This window comes from Ambystoma mexicanum, chromosome 10, assembly GCF_040938575.1.
Source record: "Ambystoma mexicanum isolate Mex_15411 chromosome 10, UKY_AmexF1_1, whole genome shotgun sequence".
Taxonomy (NCBI): domain Eukaryota; kingdom Metazoa; phylum Chordata; class Amphibia; order Caudata; family Ambystomatidae; genus Ambystoma; species Ambystoma mexicanum.
This window is the reverse complement of record NC_090932.1, coordinates 891,124,482-891,143,731: the sequence shown is the minus strand read 5'-3', so window position 1 is coordinate 891,143,731 and position 19,250 is coordinate 891,124,482. Positions and strand designations below refer to the sequence as shown.

The window sequence follows — 19,250 nt, the reverse complement described above, 5'->3', positions numbered from 1 at the left end:
GAACACAATGGGTCTGACGTGATCCCAACCTTGGAACGAGGCGACCAGTCGGTTGACCTCAACCACATTTACATCTCAAGAGAATTCTTGCAGCACATTAAAGGTTATGAGGTCATCAGAACAGTTAACAGTGACCACAACCTCTTATGTATGGCATTGACAACTGAACAGAACTTAGAGGAACACTGTATGATGATGGAAGTCGAAGTCAATAATGGTGGGAACCGCTTGAGGTTAAAGACCAAAGAGATTACAGCCCTAACCAACGAATATACCACAGGTAATGATGGTGAGGGGAAGGGGTGTACATCTTTAGATTACAGATCTCTCCTAGACCACTTCAGGATCAAGAAAACAGGAAATCGTAAGGTGGGAAATCCTGGCAGTCACAGCTATGATTCAATCTTAGTGGAAAAACGTAGAAACATGAGGCGTTGGAAGCGGATTGCAGAGAAATCAAACCAGAAAGATCTCAAAGAACAAGCAGCAAAGACATGTCAGGAATATAAATCCTGGATTATTGCCAAAGACTTAACTTGCTACAATATGATTCAGAGCAAAAGTTAAGGGCATTAAGCAGTAGAAAATCCAAAGAATGTTGGTCTTTGATAAAAACAAACGTCACATGACGATCAGGTGATCCAGTGTGGGAAAACATTTCTTAAACACATATCAAGGCATATAGCAAGGGTGTCCCTTGGCTCCTGCAATTTATAATTTCTTCATCACAGACATCAAGCAATTTGAACCTCAGTTGAGATCTTTTCCACCAACCTTCGGGGACCAGAAAGTGACAAGACTGCTATATATGCAGATGATCTCATACTGATCGACCAGACCAAAATCGGCCTTTAACGTCAGCTGGATAGCCTACAGAGATATGTGAATGTAAATTTCTTGGAGATAAATAAAGAAAAGACCAAAATAATGTGTTTTCAACAGGGAACTGCAAAGCGAGATCCATTTAAATGGACTGTAGGTCCTAATAAGATAGAACGGGTTGAAACATTCAGGTATTTGGGAGTCATTCTAAACAACAGCTCTGTAGAGACTCCCTTACAAGAAGCTCTACTTAAGTGTAACGCTCACCTGATTCCCACGGAGGCGCCGACCCGTTCTGGACTGCTACAGCTTCTTCCACGGTAAAGCGTAGTGCTTGGAAGATGGACTGGACTGGACCCCCAAACCTCGTCTGTCTGGCCCGTAGAATAATCCTTCTGTAGATGGGAAAAGGGAGTTAACTGTCTGCTAGATTGTGTGTGAGATTCCCCCCTTTTTCCCCTTCTCACCCTCCTCGAACCCTAGCTGTGCCTTCCGCAGACTCTCACCTTAATTTCTGTATGGACGAGCTCTCCATCCTGCTTCTGACGCAGGGGCGCGTAGATTTCCAGTTACTTCACTGGATCTCAGATTTGGCGAGGGTTCGATGTCTGCTTGCCTTTACCAAAATGCTGCCGTAAGTATATAGTTTAAAAGATCAAGTCTTATTTGTCCCTTGGCCTTTGTTTAATTTTCAGGGACTAGGTGAGGAATCCGTGTGGAGGTATGGATTCGCCGAGGTAAGCTCAGGTGAGTACTTTTAATGAAGGTGTGCCGTAGTGGTTTGCTCCGACACCTTAATGAATGTGTCTTATTTCCCCATAGGGGCCGGGGTACGGAAAAGCCAGAAAAGCCGCTCCGACCCGAAAAGGGAACTAAGGTCCCAACAAAATTCTGGTAAGACTTAAGGTGAGTAATCTGCCCTTTTGCAATTAGTTCGTTGCTCACCTTGTTTTGTCCTTTTTCTCCGTAGGTCTTGAATGCGACTGATGTCACCTATGGGCGCTGAAAAGGTTGCCGGCACCACGTGAAGGTAAGTGGAAGCGGTGCGGCAGCGTGAGAAGCAGAGCGCTTCTAACTATTGTCTTTCTTTTCCGTAGGTGCTGGGATGCGGCCGATGTCGCCTATGACTGCTGAAGAGCTAGACAGCGCCACGTGAAGGTAAATGGAAGCGGCGCTGCAGCAAGCGATGAGATGCGTTTCTAACCCTTGACTTTCTTTTGCAGGATCGACGGAGTGAAGAATTCGGATGCAGGATGAAGGTAGGTAATGTCCTAATGCTTGCCTTTCTCTCCTTGCAGGTGTTCCAGGTGCTGGCGGCCGTGGCAGGAGCCAGGATGCAGGAGCCGACTCGGTGAGCGTCCTGCTGCAGATGCAGAATAACGCAAAGCACGTGTGGCCATCCGGGCGTGGTTTAAGTGTCTGGTAGCCAGCCAGACTTGGTCCCCAATCTGGTACTGAGGTGCCTCACTTCGATGCCGATCAGCACTTTTCTTGTATCTTTTCTTGGCTTGTTGTAAATGTTCAGTTGCTTCTTTGAAGGCTTTGGTAATTGTGGTATGCAGGTGGTCCACCGCGGGTGTTCCGAGATCATGAGGTGGATCCAGGTCAGAGGTTCGAGGGTGAAGCCCATATAAAGTGTAAAAAGGACTTTGCCCAGTTCCAGAGTGCACAGAATTATTATATGCATATTCAGCTATCCAAAGAATGTATTTCCAGTTACTTTCAGATTGTTGCAGCATACAACGTAAATATTGTTCGAGAGTGTGGTTAGTTCTTTCTGTTTGACCATCTGTCTTGGGGTGATGACTGGTTGACTGGTTGACAGTCTTACATCGATTTGTGCCAATTGACAACATCTGCGCCAAAGTGGGAAATAAACTGGCTTCCTCGATCTGAAATCAGCACAGACGGAAATCCGTGTAACCGGACAACATTTTCAAGGAATTCTTTAGCTAGAACTGAAGCTGAAGGTAAACCTTTTAATGGAATGAAGTGTGCCATCTTGGAGAATAAATCCACAATAACAAGAATAGTGTTATATCCTGAACAGGGGGGTAAGTCCGTAATAAAATCCAATGACAGGGTGTGCCAGGGCGATGGTGGAATGTCTAACGGTTGAAGAAGACCGGCTGGTCTTTTCTTTTGGCCTTTATTTTGGGCGCACACACCACAGGACATCACAAATGATTTTACATCTTTTTGCCAAGAAGGCCACCAGAATTGTCTTTTCACCTTTTCCTCAGTTTTTGTAAATCCGTCCTCGGAAATAAGGTAAATCGTTATCTATAGTAAAATCAGATCCCTTTTGAACCCAGTCCTGCAAGTCTGTTGGGTCCAGGAGTTGTTTAACTCTAGTTTAGATATTTTCTAGCGATTGTGAAGAAGTCATACCTAAGATCCTCTGTTCGGGAATTATCGGCACAGGCTCTGAGTTAGTGACTGTGTCCCCCATTGCAATTCGGGATAGAGCATCCGCTTTGCCATTCTTACAGCCAGGATGGTAGGTGATTATGAAATCAAATTCAGCAAAAAACAGAGCCCAACGGAGCTGTCGAGATGACTGAGCCTTGGCGGTTTTCAAGTACTGTAAACTCCGATGGTCGGTGATCACTGTGATGGTATGTCTTGCGCCAAGGAGATAATGTCGCCAGGCCTTAAAAGCAGATTTAATCGCTAACAGTTCTTTGTCCGTGATGGCGTAGTTAATCTCGGGTGCCGAGAATTTTCTGGACCAGAACGCAACGGGATGCAGTTGGTTAGTCTCTGGGTCCCTTTGAGAAAGGACAGCTCCCATAGCTAGACTGGATGCGTCGGTTTCGACGATTTAAGGGGGATCTGGGCGCGGGTGTTTCAATACGGGTGCAGAAGTAAATTTAGCTTTTAGTTCTTGAAAGGCTTGCTCAGCTTCATTAGACCATTCAAAACTTTTATTTTTTCTTAAGAGTGCAGTGATGGGTTGAACCACCCGTGAAAACTCCGGAATGAACCTGCGATAAAAATTGGCAAAGCCAAGCATGCTTTGAACACCTTTTACAGAGCTGGATGATGGCCATTTGAGGATAGCATCCACTTTTCGTGAGTCCATGTGGACCCCTTTAGGTGTCAGGATAAAACCTGGAAATTCGACTTCCGTGACATGGAAAACACATTTTTCAAGTTTAGCAAATAGTTTGTGTTGGCGCAGTTTCTCGAGGACTGCCCTGACATGTTTTCGATGATCAGATTCTGAAGAGGAGTATACAAGAATGTCATCGATGTATACGATAACACAAACATCGATGAGTTCCCTGAGGACATCGTTCATGAAATATTGGAAGGCAGCCGGTGCATTGCACAGTCCAAAAGGCATAACTTGGTACTCGAACAACCCATATTTAGTGCTGAAGGCAGTTTTCCATTCATCGCCTTCTTTGATTCGCACTAGATGGTAAGCCCCCCGGGGATCTAGCTTGGTGTATATGCAGGCATCTTTCACTTGGTCAAGGAGTTCAGGGATCAAAGGCAAAGGGTATCTGTTTTTGACAGTTATCTGGTTCAGTGCGCGGTAGTCTATACAAGTTCTGAGATCGCCTTCTTTTTTTGGTACGAAGAATAAAGCCGAGGATGCAGGAGTCTTAGACGGGCGAATAAAACCATTGGCTAAGTACTGGTCCAGATATTGTCGTAAATGAAGATTCTCGGGCTCGGTAAGGGCATAGATCCTGCTGCAAGGGGGTGTTGCACCGGGTAATAGATCTATCTGGCAATCGTATGACCTGTGGGGCGGTAGAGTATTGGCCTGTTCCTTTTGGAAGACGTCTTGAAACTCTTGGTACTCTGGCGGTATTTGCAAACTGACAGGAGTTACTGTAGCTAGGCCAATGCTTGTATTTCGTGGATAGCAGGTTTGTACACACTCTGCAAAGGTTATCCTCTTTGCTCGCCAACCAATTTGAGGATTGTGTGTTTCCAACCAAGGGATTCCTAGAATTACTTGAAATTGCGGAGCCTTGATTACGTCAAACACCATTGCCTCCTGATGCCCGTCTTGACCCAGCAATGTCACTTCCGTGGTGAAGTGAGTTACCGGCCCAGAGGCGATTTCGGTTCCATCCACAGTGGTGATGACATCTTTATTGGTTTTAGGGCAAAGAGGGAGGTTCATCCTAGAAGCCAATTCACGATCCACGTAGTTTCCTATAGCCCCACTATCGATGTATGCCTTAATTGCATGCAACTGTTCAGGCTGCTTTGGATTTACGAGGACCATTGGCATGGTGAAGTGCGAGGTCAAAGAGTTAGTTTTTAAGCTCGGCAAGCGGACCTCTATGCTTGTCGGGCGTGGTCGTTTCCCGGCTCAGATTCTACAAGATTTTTATCCGTGGCTCCTACCGCCTTTTTGGGTGGTTTTACAGGGCAGTCTCGTAAGAAGTGTCCTGAAGTTCCACAGTAGAGCCACAATTGCATTTGCCGTCTTCTTTCATGCTCCCTTTGGGTCAAAGGTCCCTTGACTACTCCAATCTGCATAGGTTCAGTAGCATCGACACCCTTGGGGTGAACCTGGGCTTTGGCAAAAAGCCGGGTTTCAAACCTGGACCGATCTGCTTTTCTGTTTTGAAGCCTGTGATCCAGTTGGACCACTAAGTCAATATAGTCCGAGCAGTCCTGGGGTGGATTTACGACCTGGGCCAAGACATCTTTAAGTTCTCCGAGTAGACCTCGATGGAATAGCGTAATTCTCTTATCCTCGGGCCATCTTGTTTCCACAACTAACCTATTGAAGGTCGCAATGTAAGCTAAGAGGTCCAGATTACCCTGTCGTAGAGATAGGAGTTCGTTGTCCAGGGCCTGTCCCTGAGAATGCCTCGCAAAAAGTCTTTCCATACTTGTCTGGAAGGCTTGAAAGTTCTGAAGGATTGGGTTGTCTTGAGTAACCAATGGGATTGACCAATCAGCTGCGCTGCCGCTGAGATAAGAAAGTACGAAGGCTACCTTGGTTTGGTCATTCGGGAAGGCCCCAGGTCTGCAGAGGAAATGCAAACGGCATTGATTCATAAATACTGAGAATCTTTTGGGATCTCCAGCAAAACGTTCAGGCGAGGCCAGTGGCACGTTTCCAGGTAGATTGATTTGCACTGGATTAGTTGATGCCACGGGGGTGAAACTACCCCCTGAACTTGGTAGAGGAGTTTGACCAGCTTGACTCTGCAACAGCTGGCGGGCAAGATCATCAGTTTGTTCCTTTGACACGCCAGGACAAGGTCCAAAGAGCCCCTATAGGGGTTTGCTGGGTCCTGCTTGGTGAGTATGAAGTCTGCTTCCGGGGACGCTGGGCCTGACCTGGCTCCTCGGGAGCAGGCATCATGACATTAAGAAAGTGAAATCATTTTCGGTCCAAGCCAAATTAATGGACAAGAAATATGGTTGCTTTTCCATGGTCGCGGCCTTAAACTTCTCCAAGGGCAAGGTGGTCCCTACGCTTACATATGGTGTGGAGGCAATGCCGGATATTCTTATAAGTGTATGGCCTAGACTTGAGGCCATAGTTTGGAGGAAAATTCTTAACATGCCAAATTCTACATCGATTTCAATAATCCGTAGAGAATTGAGTATTCCATCGCTCTACGCAACCGTAGAAGGGAAAGGGTTGGTGTTGTTCCGGAAAGTTATACTCCCGACAAGTCCAACGATCCTACAGACCATAAATCTAGAGATGATAAAAGGTTCAAGTTCCTTATTAACAAAATGGGCAACGAACAACAGGATCAAATTGGAAGCCGTAGGTTGCACAGAAGAAGATCTAAGAACAAACCCTATGAGAGTCAAGAGGAAACTTATGGAGCTTGATTGGATAGCCACCTTGGAGAAGGCGGGAGCCTGCAAGCTCACCAGCGAACTACCAATAAACTGTGTAAAGTTAAATCATGTACGAGCCTATCTGCTAAAGTTTCCAAATAGAGTATATAGAGAAACCTTTATGAGAATGCGACTGAACCTGCTCCAAACAAATGATATCAATGCAATCCGTGGGACCAGTGAAAACAATCTCTGCAGATTTTGCTCGGAACCAGATCAAGTGGAAGCAATCAAACACCTGCTGATGAACTGTGTTGGGCTGACCAAGGAGCGAGAAAAAATCTTAAAACATTAACGACAAAATTGAGGACCATGGATGAAGAGTGTAGTTGGTCCCTGCTGATCAACGGAGAAAAAACAACTTGGGTCATTGCCACAGTCTCCCTTATACGGATAGTCTTTCCACCAGAGAGCTGAGCCGTGTCGGTTGGTGAGACAATGCCGAGCTAAGACACTAAAGCGATTCAAACCCCAGAGGGGCATGGTGCTGGTTACCCCTGAATATACTGATAAAAGACTTTTTAGGATGATGTGGTTGTACAAATTTTCTTTTGTAAAAATTGCATTGCATTTTAAAATTATTTAAAAAAAATACTAGCACTGCTGCAGCTATGAGCGTTAATATTACTACTACTACTACTACTACTGAAAGGTTTACGTGTTTAAACACAAATCACAAAAGTAAAGATTGATAATTTATTGATGGATACTACTACTGTATCTTTTACTTCTACTGTTAGTACTAAAACCTAAGCATCATTGCTTGCTGGTGAGTCATAATGAGGGTGGAACTACAGCTGAAAGTGATTGCTCATGATGACAGTACTGGGCAAGTAGCAATGAGGGCAACAGGCATTTCTCGACCAAGAATTCCTTACACCAAGCGGACAATAAAGTGCATAGAACCTCTCTCACAATGAGACCAAAAGCTTTCAGAGGATTCTCAACGGGCTATAAAAACACCCCACAACTGCTGGGGGTCTTCTCGCTTTCTTACCCCAGTTCTTCGGAGGGATTGGGAAGAAGGTGCCCTCTTGGCAGGAGATCAGACCTGCTTTCCTCCTTCCTGAAACTGACGAATGATAGAAGCCTGGGAGGATGCTCCTGCTGGGCAGCAGGGTTGTCATAGTTACCAATGAGTAATGCCCAGGGGTGGACTGGCCTACAGGCTACTCTTGAGATTTGCCGGTGGACCTCTGCATCATGGACCTCTTTTGCGTGGGTACCTATTTTATTTCCAACATTTGTCATTGGGAAGGGGTTGGGCTTGCTCACACTGTGTAATTTGGGGCCACTTTGAAAAACATTTCCATGGCCTCTTTTGGTTCCCAGTCCACCCCCTGCTGTCACTGATGCCACTGTGCTGTTTTTAAAGGAAACATGGATTTACTGACTGGAATTCCGTTTGATTTGTCTACTTTTTTTCAATCGATGTTATCTAAAATCAATGAAGTTCAAACATGTTCCACAGCGTGGAACCAGGTCATGCCTAGATATGATTGCCAGAAAGCAACTCTTGATGGCTGGAATCTCTCCCTTTGGGTCCCATTTGGAGCAGCGCTCTTGCTGTAATTGGCATGCTGTTAATTGGCTATACTGTTACAGAGCTCATTTCAAGAGTGCTTACAAATTTGGTACTTCCAATATTAATTCTTTAATTTCTGTGAACATAAGTAGAAGGTTCGCTAGTCAACATTCGCATGAAAGGGACGTGCAGTTCTACATATTTCTTGAATCTATGATAAATATCAAGGCGGGTTGTGCCTGGGTTCCTCACCACTTTGTTATCTATTTCACAGATAATTTAATTTTATTATTCACCTTCACAAAGTGCCCAATGATTTTCCTGCTGTTAGTGTTGTATAGACTGAGGGAGAAATTTTACTCACTGCATTATTCAAATTCTTTCTCTGCATTGAAAGAGAAGAAATTGAGAAGTGCAGTGGATCACTGGATGAGAGTAGTATCCCAACAAACTGCAGTAGACTGCAACACAAGCCTGGAAGTACTAAAGACCCATTACACAGATGATGGTGAAAGGGAGGGCATAGTATATCTGCTCCAAGAGACTACACTGCCCAGCCTTCCCCAGGAGAAGAGTACTGCCCATGTTTGCTTGCACTCTTCATGGAATGCTGTCTCGTCTGAGCCTGAAGAAGGACCACATTGGAGAAACTGATCAACACAGTAAATCACCAGCATCATGGACAGGTCTTCCCACAACCTCCATTTTACTGAGACAGAGTTTCAGAGAGTCTGGGGTCCAATCGTACAGCAGAGTCTGCATGGAAGCTAAAGGCAATTAATCTCTCGGGACGACCCACCAACAGCCTGCATCAGCCCTACATACAGTACATGTCACAGGTCAATGATCCTCCCAGAGATAAAAAAGAAAATAAGCCCGGTTTGCTCCCCAAAAAAGAGGAATCGTAGGACCGTGGCCTTTCCACACGTAGGACAGGATACACCACAAGGCATGAAAAGGCACAGCCAGTGCCCACGCCTTATTCATACAGGTCCATTCTCTATCCTCACTTAAGACATAGCATGGCCTATGGAAATGCCTGTCTTATCACAAGACACACGTCAGAAACAAAGGTCCCGCCTCCAAGCCTAGGGAAAGGCTATTAAGTCTTGCTGATATCAACGTCCGCCTTGAGGAGTGTGTAATCAATATTTTAATTATTCAATAACTTAATAATTTGGCCAACCCAGTGGCTGAACTGTAGACAGTGGACCCTGAAGACCTGGGTCACAATCCTGGTTTCTCCCCTCTCAGATGGATTACCCTCTAGGCACATGGATAGGAGTCCCCAGTTTAAGGGCCCTTAAGAGCGCAGAAATAACAAAGCTCATATTACCATTCCATCTGTCTTCCTTGATCCAGACCTGATGACATGTTATGTTTTTCTGAATTTTATGTCAAGAGTCTTTTATATTGGTCCAATCACTTCTGTAGTGGTTTTATGGCACCAAAAACCTGAACAGTAAATTGTGGTATTGTGACCCTGCCACGGATAACCAGATCGTAGTCTCAAAGAAGGCATCACATAACAATTGAAACAGGGATAATGAGGCAAAGAGATACATTGTTACACAATGTCACAGAGAACGATGGGGATTCTTCCCATTCTCAAGAACCCTACTCTGGATCCTTCTCTCAGCTCTAATTTCAGACCCATCTCCCTCCTTCCCTATCTCTCCAAGCTTTTTGAGCGAATTGTCAACTCTTAGGTCTCTTCCTATCTTAATCTCCACTCTCTCCTTCCTCGCTACCAATCCGGCTTCCCCTCTTGTCACTCCACCGAAACTGCACTCCTTTCTGTTACTAATTCACTTTTTTCGGTTTGTCATGCCAAGCATTCTTCTCTACTGGTACTTCTAGATCTCTCAGCAGCCTTTGATACTGACAACCACTCCCTATGCTCTTGACAAAGGACACCTGTCCCACATGGCAGAAAACAGGGTACGTTCGGTCTGCATGAATAAATCCAACAGCAAAGCTATCTTGCATCTTCCATTTATCCAAACTATGAACATGGCAGCGCAGTGACGTATCAAGCAAAACAAGATAACATACAAACGCAAAAACTATTGGGTTTGTTACCTCTTGTTAATATTTTTCCTAACTATCAGTGTTCACGATTCTGGGTCAGATAATAAGGCTTCCATACTGCCTAAGCATTCAGTGAATGTGGGGCCATGAGGGCTGGAGTAGGCTAGGGGACCAACACTGGAAATGTTACACCTCAAATCAGACCCAATATTCACATATAACATATGTTTCTCTTTGATTTATGGTAAAAGTTGCAGCTCATTTTCTGTGCATCCATCCCCCTGTGTGTGTCCTTTGCAGAAGAAACGGTAGGCGCATTTACTGCAGGAATTAGTTTGCAGCCTGCAAGGTACTGGTTCAAATCCTGGCCAGGCTACTCTCCCATACTTTAAGGTCAGTAAAACGATTGTGGTTAGGAACACTGTTTAGTGACCTTGGCAGAATACTATGTAATAAGGAAAAGCGTTTCTTACGTACCAGTGGTAATGTTGCAAGCCTGAGAAATAATTGTGCTTTTGTTCTCTGCTTTCTTGATGTAAACGTGGGCTTGGCATGTGCCTGTTGCCTAAAAACACAGAGAAGTATATGTAGCATTAGAACAATGATCCAATCAATGAAATTACATTTTTAAGGCGATAGGTATAAAATACCCACTGAATAGTAAAGTCGGGTATTGTTGTCAAGAGGACAGAAACATGTGCAATGAAAATATTTGTTGCTGACATTTATTATATGAAATATTTTTCTGACACATGCTCATTGTGGATATCTTGGAAGCATGGCTGAATTTGGGTAGGTGGTAGGTCAGGAGCCCAGCCGTAAAACGTGTAAATATATAGCTCCATTTCTTTTAATTTCCATTAGCACCCGGGAGGGGGATGCCAGCCAATCAGGTGGCTAGGAATGCAGGCTTGAACCTCCGGTGAAAGCCCATGTTCCATGCCACCTGATGGCCTGGCACCCCCACCGCCATCTTCCCCCCACCCTCCGTCCATGTTTTATTTTTTTATTCCCCTCTCCCCATTTTACCTTATTTTGACTGCGGCAGCATTTGCCGCCGCAGCCGCACCTTACGCTCTGCTCACAATGGCCGCCATGGAAAGGGAAGAGAGGATCTGTACGGAGTCCTGCCTTCCCTTTCCATGGTGGCCATCTTTGTAAAGGAGTTTCCTTCGTACAACGGAATACAGTGTGCGTTCTTTTTTTTAGCACCCCGGGTTACCACTTTGGCTTGTTTCACTCGGGCTGATAACTTGGGCAGCCGGGCCGTTAACCCCCATTACAGCCCTTGGAACGGGGGCTTAACGTCATATTCATGTCTTCAACCATGCCTTTGCAGAAACTAAAGCGCTGTCAAATGTGGGAAGAATTTTAACAAATATATAAGAAACTACACTCAGCTGCAGTATATATAATCATAAATGAAATACTGTACGAGGTAATGAAAGGTAGCTGTTTTGAGTTTTCTGTGCGTTACATTAGAAAGGTGGTGAGAACGAGGGCAACTGAGATGCCCTTTTTTGACCCGCATTGGGGTTACACAGAAGAGGTTTGTCCTTTAACTTGAAGGGATATTCCAATAAATACTTAGAGAATACCTTTCGTTTAATGCTCAGGATTTATTTTGTATTTTTACCTTCACCTTTTTGAGGTACCTCCTAATCAAGTGGCATTTACTGCATTCAGAATTCCTGCAGAGTGCTGGATGGAGTAAATACCCCATCACCCATTATCAAGAGGGAGGTACAAATAATGAGGCCCTTAGATGTCTGAGCCTCTCCTTACTATTCCTCTTTTCTCCTCTTCCAAATAGCTCCTTGAAAAACCTTTCAGGTGGTATTAAGCGTTATACAAGAACTCCAAGTGTGACACTTTGACTTCTGCCCTGCAGGAGAACAAGGATGAGCGGAGGCTAAAGTGCATACTCAGCTCTCACACTTCTACAAAACAAGAGCCAACACGATCATAAAGGTACAACAGGCACAGTTAACAGGTGTACCTCCTTTGCTTTTTGTTGTAGGGTGAGCCGAATGAAGATTGTACTTTCAAGAAGGATGTGAATGTGATTCAGAGGAAACCCAAATAGCGAAGTATAACAGTCCAAAATAAAGGAATGCTCAATCAATGTTCGATAAAAATATATGGTGTAGAAGGGGTGGGTGATTATCACCTGCGCAGGGCTTGCATCAAGTCTAATGATATTGTATTTGTTATGCCTGCTGCATGTGCCTAGGTCTGGGGCCACGCCGAAATACCCTGAGGGGATTAAATTGAATAAAGAATGGCCAAAGGCAGCTTTGCACGTGTGATGTTTATCAAAGGGTAACCTCCACTGCTTTATTCATCAATAATGTGATGGCACATTTCATTTTTACAATCTTGTAGTGCCTGAGTCAGGTCAGGTCTGTACTTGTGACAGGTTGTACTTACAATATTCAAAAAGAATATGCAGTGTTTAAAGGGCAGAATAGTCAACACATGTTTCGACCAAAAGGGTCTCTATCAAGGCATGAGTGTATGACTTTTGGGGTCCACTGCTCTGAGATGATCCCATGGGTCGGGGGACCCGAATAACATATGATAATGATTCACGAAGCTATAACCTCATGCCTTGATAAAGACCCTTTTGGTCGAAACACGCGTTGGCTGTTCTGCCCTTTAAACACTGCTCATTCGTTTTGAAGATTGTAAATACAACCTATCACAAGTATAGGCCTGACCTGACTCAGGCACAATATTGTAAAAATGAAATGTGCCATCACATTGGTGATGAATAGATCACTGGAGGTAACTCTTTGATAAACACTGCATGCGCAAAGCTGCCTTTGCCTATTCTTTATTTGAAAAGTTTTTATAATTTGAATAAACACACCATATGCAATAATAATTAGATAGGAAACACTACATAAAACCAACCCATGAAAAAAGAACACAGCATAAGCAAAGACAGTAAGCTGCAGCACTCTGGGTAATGAATCGGGGTGACATTTTTATTATTTTTTATTTTATTGTGCATTTGTAAGTCGTTTATACATCAAGTAAATTTTATTTCAAAGTGCCCACAGGGCAACGGGTAGGGAACATGGGAAAGAGAGAGTCAAATATAACAACCATGAAGAGAAAGAAAGAGTCGGTCCTACTAGGCCTTGTGAGCATTCAGAACGTGCAAGTGCAGAGGGAGAGTAGGGAGGATGGAGGGGGTAAGGGCTAGGGGTTCCACTGAGGGAAGTTCCTGTCAGAGAATCACTTGGTAAGAGTGGTCAACTGCCAATGCAATAAGTGCAGGCCGGTGACACAGCTCAGGCCAGTGGGCACCAAAAGGCAAGTACTGGGGGTGGGAGGAGGCTAAAAGGCGATTGGGGGGGGCAGGAGCCAGAAGGTCACATAAGGGCCCTGGTCACTAATCTCAGAGACTGTGGGGTTTAGCAATGGAGTGAGAGGGGAAGGAGGAGGTGAAAAGGAAAGTCTTGAGGAGCTTCTGGAATTTGAGGAGATCCGACTCAAGACGGAGAGGAAAGGGGAGGCTTTTCCATAGGAGGGAACCAGCCGAGGAAAGAGATCGGCCACCAGCTCACTGTTTCGAGAAGCGCTTGACACACAGAGTTGGTGCCGGAGGAGCATAGAGATCTGGTGGGAGAGTATTTAGTGAGAGCCAGTTGTAGATAGCGTGGTCCCCGGCCCCAGACAGCCTTATTGATGATGCAGAGGGATTTGAATTTGATCCTTGCAGCAACCCGAGAGCCAGTGGAGAGATTTTAGGGCTGGAGAGATGCAGTCCCTGGGCTTGAGGGCAAGGATAAGTCTCGCACCCTATTCTGTATTAGCTGGAGGGGACGTAGAGAGGAAGAGGGTAGATTAAGGAAGAGGCTTTGTAGTAGTCCAACCTAGAGCGTACCAGAGCTCTAGAGACATTGAGCTTCTGGGGGAAAGTGAGGAAAGGAAGGATTCCTTTGAGGAGGTAGAGTTGAAAGTGGGCCTTCTTGGCAAAGTCCTGGATATGAGGGAGAAAGGAAAGGGACGAGTCGAAGATGACTCAAAGGTTTCTGGCTTCAGATGAAGGAGAAGGGGGAGAGCCCATAGAGGGTGGCCAGAGTGAAGGGAAGAAAGAGGGAGCATGAGTCCCAATAGTAAGGAGAGGATTGGAGGGACGTTTGAAGAAGAGTTGTGTGTCATGTGCATAACACTGGAAGTAAGGGGAGAAAGTGGAAATTAGGTGTGCAAGCAGAGCAAGATAGATGTTAAAGAGCCAGGGAGAAAGATTGGAGCCATGGGGAATGCCACAGGTGGAGACAGAGGTGGGAGAGGAGAAAGAGCCCAGGATAACCTGGGAGGGATGGTCAGTGAGGAAGGAGGTCAGCCAATCCAGTGCCTGCTCCGAGATACCAAAGCATAACGTGGGCAGGACGGTCAGTGAGGAAGGAGGTCAGCCAGTCCAGTGCCCGCTCCGAGATACCAAGGCAATGTGATGAAAGGTAAACTCTACAATGTTCTTTAAAAAGATATGTTCTTCGGTGTAAAAGGGATCAAAACGACCTAACCATTCCTCGGGGCCAATAAATGGTCCAAGGGCGCAGTTACCAGTCAATAGTACCTTATCGCTACTCTTGGTAGTTCGATAGTATCGAACCAGGCTTCCAATAGTTGTTATGTCATGTTATGTTACATGTATTTATTTAGCGCACGTTCGCCCAAAGGCACCTTGGTGCTAGAAGCGAGAAAAACAGTATTTCCTATAAAAGTTAAAATAGAAAGGTTTTCAGAGACCGACAGAAAATTAGGTGGTCAGCCATCATCCGAAGAGAGAAAGGCAGAACGTTCCAAGCTTTGGCAGTGGCCACCGAGAAGGCACGGCCACCCATGCGAGAAAGTCTAATACGAGGAACCAGAACTTGGAAAGCGGAAAAAGATTGAAGACAACAGGCAGGAACATAGCGCGGAAACTTTGCTTGTAGATATTCTGCCCCTAATCCATAAAAAGCACGATGCACATGGATTTGAAAAGAATCAGTTTCTCAACAGGTAACCAATGGAGCTGTCTAAACAGAGGGGACGTATGTGCTCCAAACGGGGGATGAAGATAAGATCTGGCTGCAGCATTCTGAAGAAGTTGAAGCCGATGAATAAGAAAGCAGGGCTGAGCTAAATAGAGTGAGTTACAGTAATCTACCGCACTCAAAACAAGCGCGGCCACCACAGGGGCCTGACATTTGACTGGAATAAACGGAAGAACTTTCCGCAAAATACTAAGCTTGAAGTGACCGGTCTTGCAGACAGCTGCCACCTGTTCGTCCATAGAAAGGGAAGAGGAGATTTTAACCCCCAAATTCCTCACAGAAGGTGACGGCAGGGGGAAAGGGCCAAGGCATATAGGCCAAAAGTCAGCGGTCCAGAAGCGGAGGGGAGAGGTGGTACCCACAACCAGGACCTCAGTCTTGTTACCATTTAACTTAAGCCAGTTGGTCGTCATTCAGGACCCCAACTCCTCCAAACACTTCCTAAGCCGATCCGCCGTATCAGATCTAGTAAGATCCAGGGGGAACAAAATGTGTGTGTCATCAGCATAGGAGTAATATCAAAACCCATAGGACGCAATGAGAAGCAGAAGATAATGTACACTTTGAATAATATAGGAGAGAGAGCATATACCTGAAGGTCTCTGTAAGAAAGCAATAAAGATTTAAACTGAAAAGGAGGAAGGGAAGCCGACGGAGAGCGATTGGCCAGGAAGGCCTTGAACCATCCTAGAACTTGGCCAGAAAGACCCGCCACAGAAAGACGGGAGATCAGGGTGAGATGGTCAACCGTGTTGAAAGCAGCCGAAGGATCTAACAAAAGGACTGCTCCACGCCACCCTGATCAACCAAGCGGGCACGGTCGTCCAACACAGAGTTCAGGACTGTTTCCGTGCCCCTCCCAGGCCAAAACACGGATTGAAAAGAGTAAAGAAAAACAGGGGATTCCAAGAAGGTAGAGAGCAGAGGAGACAACAAAGCCTCCAGCACCTTCATCAAGAAGGGCAGGAGGGAAATAGGACGAGAATTGGCAGGCACCTCAGGGTTCAAAGAAGGTTTTTTTAACAAAGGGATCACCAGAGCGTGCTTTAGAGTATTAGGAATAACCCCCCTCAGCAAATGAGTCATTAACTGCCGTAGTGATTTGGGAAATTAGGTCACCCTAGATCTCTTTCAGGCGAGCCAGGGGGATGGCATCTGCCGGGGAAAGCAGATGTGAAACAATGAATAGCCTCGAGTATATCTGAGTCAGAGAAAATGGGAAAGGTAGACCAGGTTGAGTTAGGGGGCGGAAGCACAACGGGCACATCATCAGCACCCAGATGACTAGCCCCGCCAGAGATGTTGTCATGAATGGTCATGATTTTAGTATGGGAGAAGGAGGAGAGTGAGTCGCAGAGATCTTGTGAGGGTGGCACCAAAGGTCCCGCCTTAGTAGGGGTGGAAAGAGACTGGACCAACTCAAATAAGGCCTTTGGTTGGTTAACAGCAGCTTCCACCTTATGGCTAAAGAAAGCTTCTTTAGCATTAACAATAGCTTTCTGATAGGCTATCAAAGATTGGTGAAACAGAGATTTCGCTTCAGTGGAGTAGCTAACCCAACCTTTTCTCTCTGCTTGTCTGCAACGTTACTTTCCAGCCCTGAGCTCCTCAGAGAACCAGGGTTCAGAAGAATGACTTTTCTGTTGGCAAAGCCTAAGAGGGGCTAGAGGATTAGCAGCTGTTGTAAAGGAAGCCTCCAGTGTAGCCAGGGAACAAGGACCATCCCGGTCACACCGTGATTGAAGGGAGGCAATAAGCTTGTGATTGCGCCCCTTATGCCAGCTACATTTAAAAATAGCAGGCTTAAGAGGAGATGGTATTGAAACCACTTGAAGAATAGAAAAGGGCACCAGGAAATGGTCAGACCATACTACTGGACTAGGAGAGGAAATGGTCTTAGACAGTCTGGGAGCACAGATAAAATCCAAGATGTTTCCCAGTTGGTGAGTCAGCTCTAAAACCAACTGGGGGAGCCCAAGATCTGACATGAAGGCCAAAACGTTGGCTACCTGCCCACCAGTAGATGAATTAGCAGGCAGGTTAAAATCACTAACTATCAGTAAGCTGGGATAAATGATCTGGAGCTCCAGCATTAAGGCCGGGAATTCAAGACAAAACAGGCTGTCGAGACCTGGAGGCTGATAGATCACCAGAATAGTAAGTGTCAAGTTAGGGGAGGAGGAAATCCGAGCCAAACGACACTCCATCTTGAGGGAGTGCTTAGGTACAGTACAAACACTTTATATTTGGCTTTATACAGAGTGGCCCCTCCACCACTGTGGTGGGTTGACTTACGATATACATGTGCCAGCTCATAGTTAGGAGGCACGGCGTGAACAATAGATGGACCAGATGTATCGCAGAGCCAGGTCTCTGTCAGAACCATGAAATCAAACTGATAGTTCAAAACTAAATTGTGGCACTCCATGGAGTGTGCCACTAAAGTGCGGGCATAGAGTAGGCCACATTGCAGGCTTACCGCAGGCGTAACTTTAGCAATAGTGGGGTATCTAACAAAACCCATAGAACATTTAGTATTAGAAGGGGCCATAGGCAGCAATACATTGCGCTCAAGACCCTTTGCTTTCCTGGATTTACCCGTACCTGCACAAAGGTCCAGCACAGTCTGCGCACGGACAGGCACAGACGGGCACAGATGGGTTTGCCTTAAGCGTGCCTTTGGCACGCTGACGGTGCACCGGCTGCGCCCGTCCGCTGCGCGGGCGAGTTAAGCGGCACATATATTGCTGTGGGAGATACAAGTGAGGCAAAGGAACGCCCACTAAAGAGGCAGAAAGAGGACTCACCGCACTGGTGGCGTCCAACACAATAGTAAACAGCAGTTATTCAATGCGGCAAATAGATTGAAACCCTACCGTAATTAGTAGTTAAAAGAAAAACCTATAATATACGCACAATTATAATCAAATACTGTTAAAGACTCTTCCAAGAGGCTTTAAAGCAGTGATCCTTATAAGGAAAATCTCACCTCTGCAGCCAGCATGGCGAGTAAAGCGGCAATATATTGCTGTGGGAGATACAAGTGAGGCAAAGGAACTCCCACTAAAGAGGCAGAAAGAGGACTATCCGCACCAGCGGGGTGCGACATAATAGTAAACAGTAATTTACTATTGTGTGAGCGGTTTGAGCGAAGTTCGGGTGCAGTAAGCAGTGTTGATCCAAGAGGAGATTTGGCATCGAGCTGGGGTGAATACAGTGTCTCCAACTGATTCAAAGGCAGCATTCGAGCAGTGCAGGTTTATAGCACTCACCACGGAGTACAGCCGGTTCGAGTCATGGTTGTGACCTCCGGGTAGGGTCAGTAAGTGTTACTCACATGGTCCAAGTCAAGGGTTGGCGACAGTTCTAAGAGGTGATCCTGATGTTCTGGTGTGTGGTTCAGCAAAGCAGCAAGTTTGATGGCGAGCTGGGGCGAGTCATTTGTGTAACAGCTGGTTCGAGTTGGCAAGTGACACTCCAGCGGTTTGAGTCAGGGTCTGGCGTTAAGCAATTGATTCAAGCCGAGTACGTGACCAGCTCCGCGAGGCACAGTGCAGCGTCAAGCTGGTTCGAGAAGCAGTCATCCTGTTATTGTTTGTTTATAATGTGCTTCATGCTGGACTGCAGCCTCTAAGCGCAGACCAGGTATCAAAACCATTTTGATCAGAGCTGTTTTGTTGTCAAGATTAGCTCATTGTCCATGAGCTATCCTCAAAGCCACGCTGCTTCGAAGAGTTTGGTTGAGTGCCAAAGGTGGTAAAGTAGGTGACGGGCTCTGCAGGGAACAATGCAGCGATGAGCAGGTTCTAGATGCAGCCACGCTGGTTTGAAGAATTCAGTTGAGTGCCAAAGCAAGACCCAGAGGGTCCTGTGGTTTCGAGATGCAGTGAACTTGGTTTGAAAGCAGTTAGACCAGTTTGAGGCAATGAAAACAGAGATCCTAGACATCTTGGCTCTCAGGATGCTGTTGGTCCCAATCCAGC

General features: G+C 45.8%; 1 protein-coding gene across 2 annotated transcripts in view; it reads right to left on the bottom strand.

The window, feature by feature from the left end:
• The window catches only part of LOC138493249 (T-kininogen 2-like), a 209,602-nt gene that overhangs the window by 169,210 nt on the left and 21,142 nt on the right, over positions 1–19,250 (bottom strand). For both annotated transcript variants that reach the window (XM_069620384.1, XM_069620383.1), the window contains exon 3: positions 10,691–10,778. In XM_069620384.1, coding sequence (XP_069476485.1) covers positions 10,691–10,778 — 88 coding nt within the window. The remainder of the gene's footprint in view (positions 1–10,690; positions 10,779–19,250) is intronic.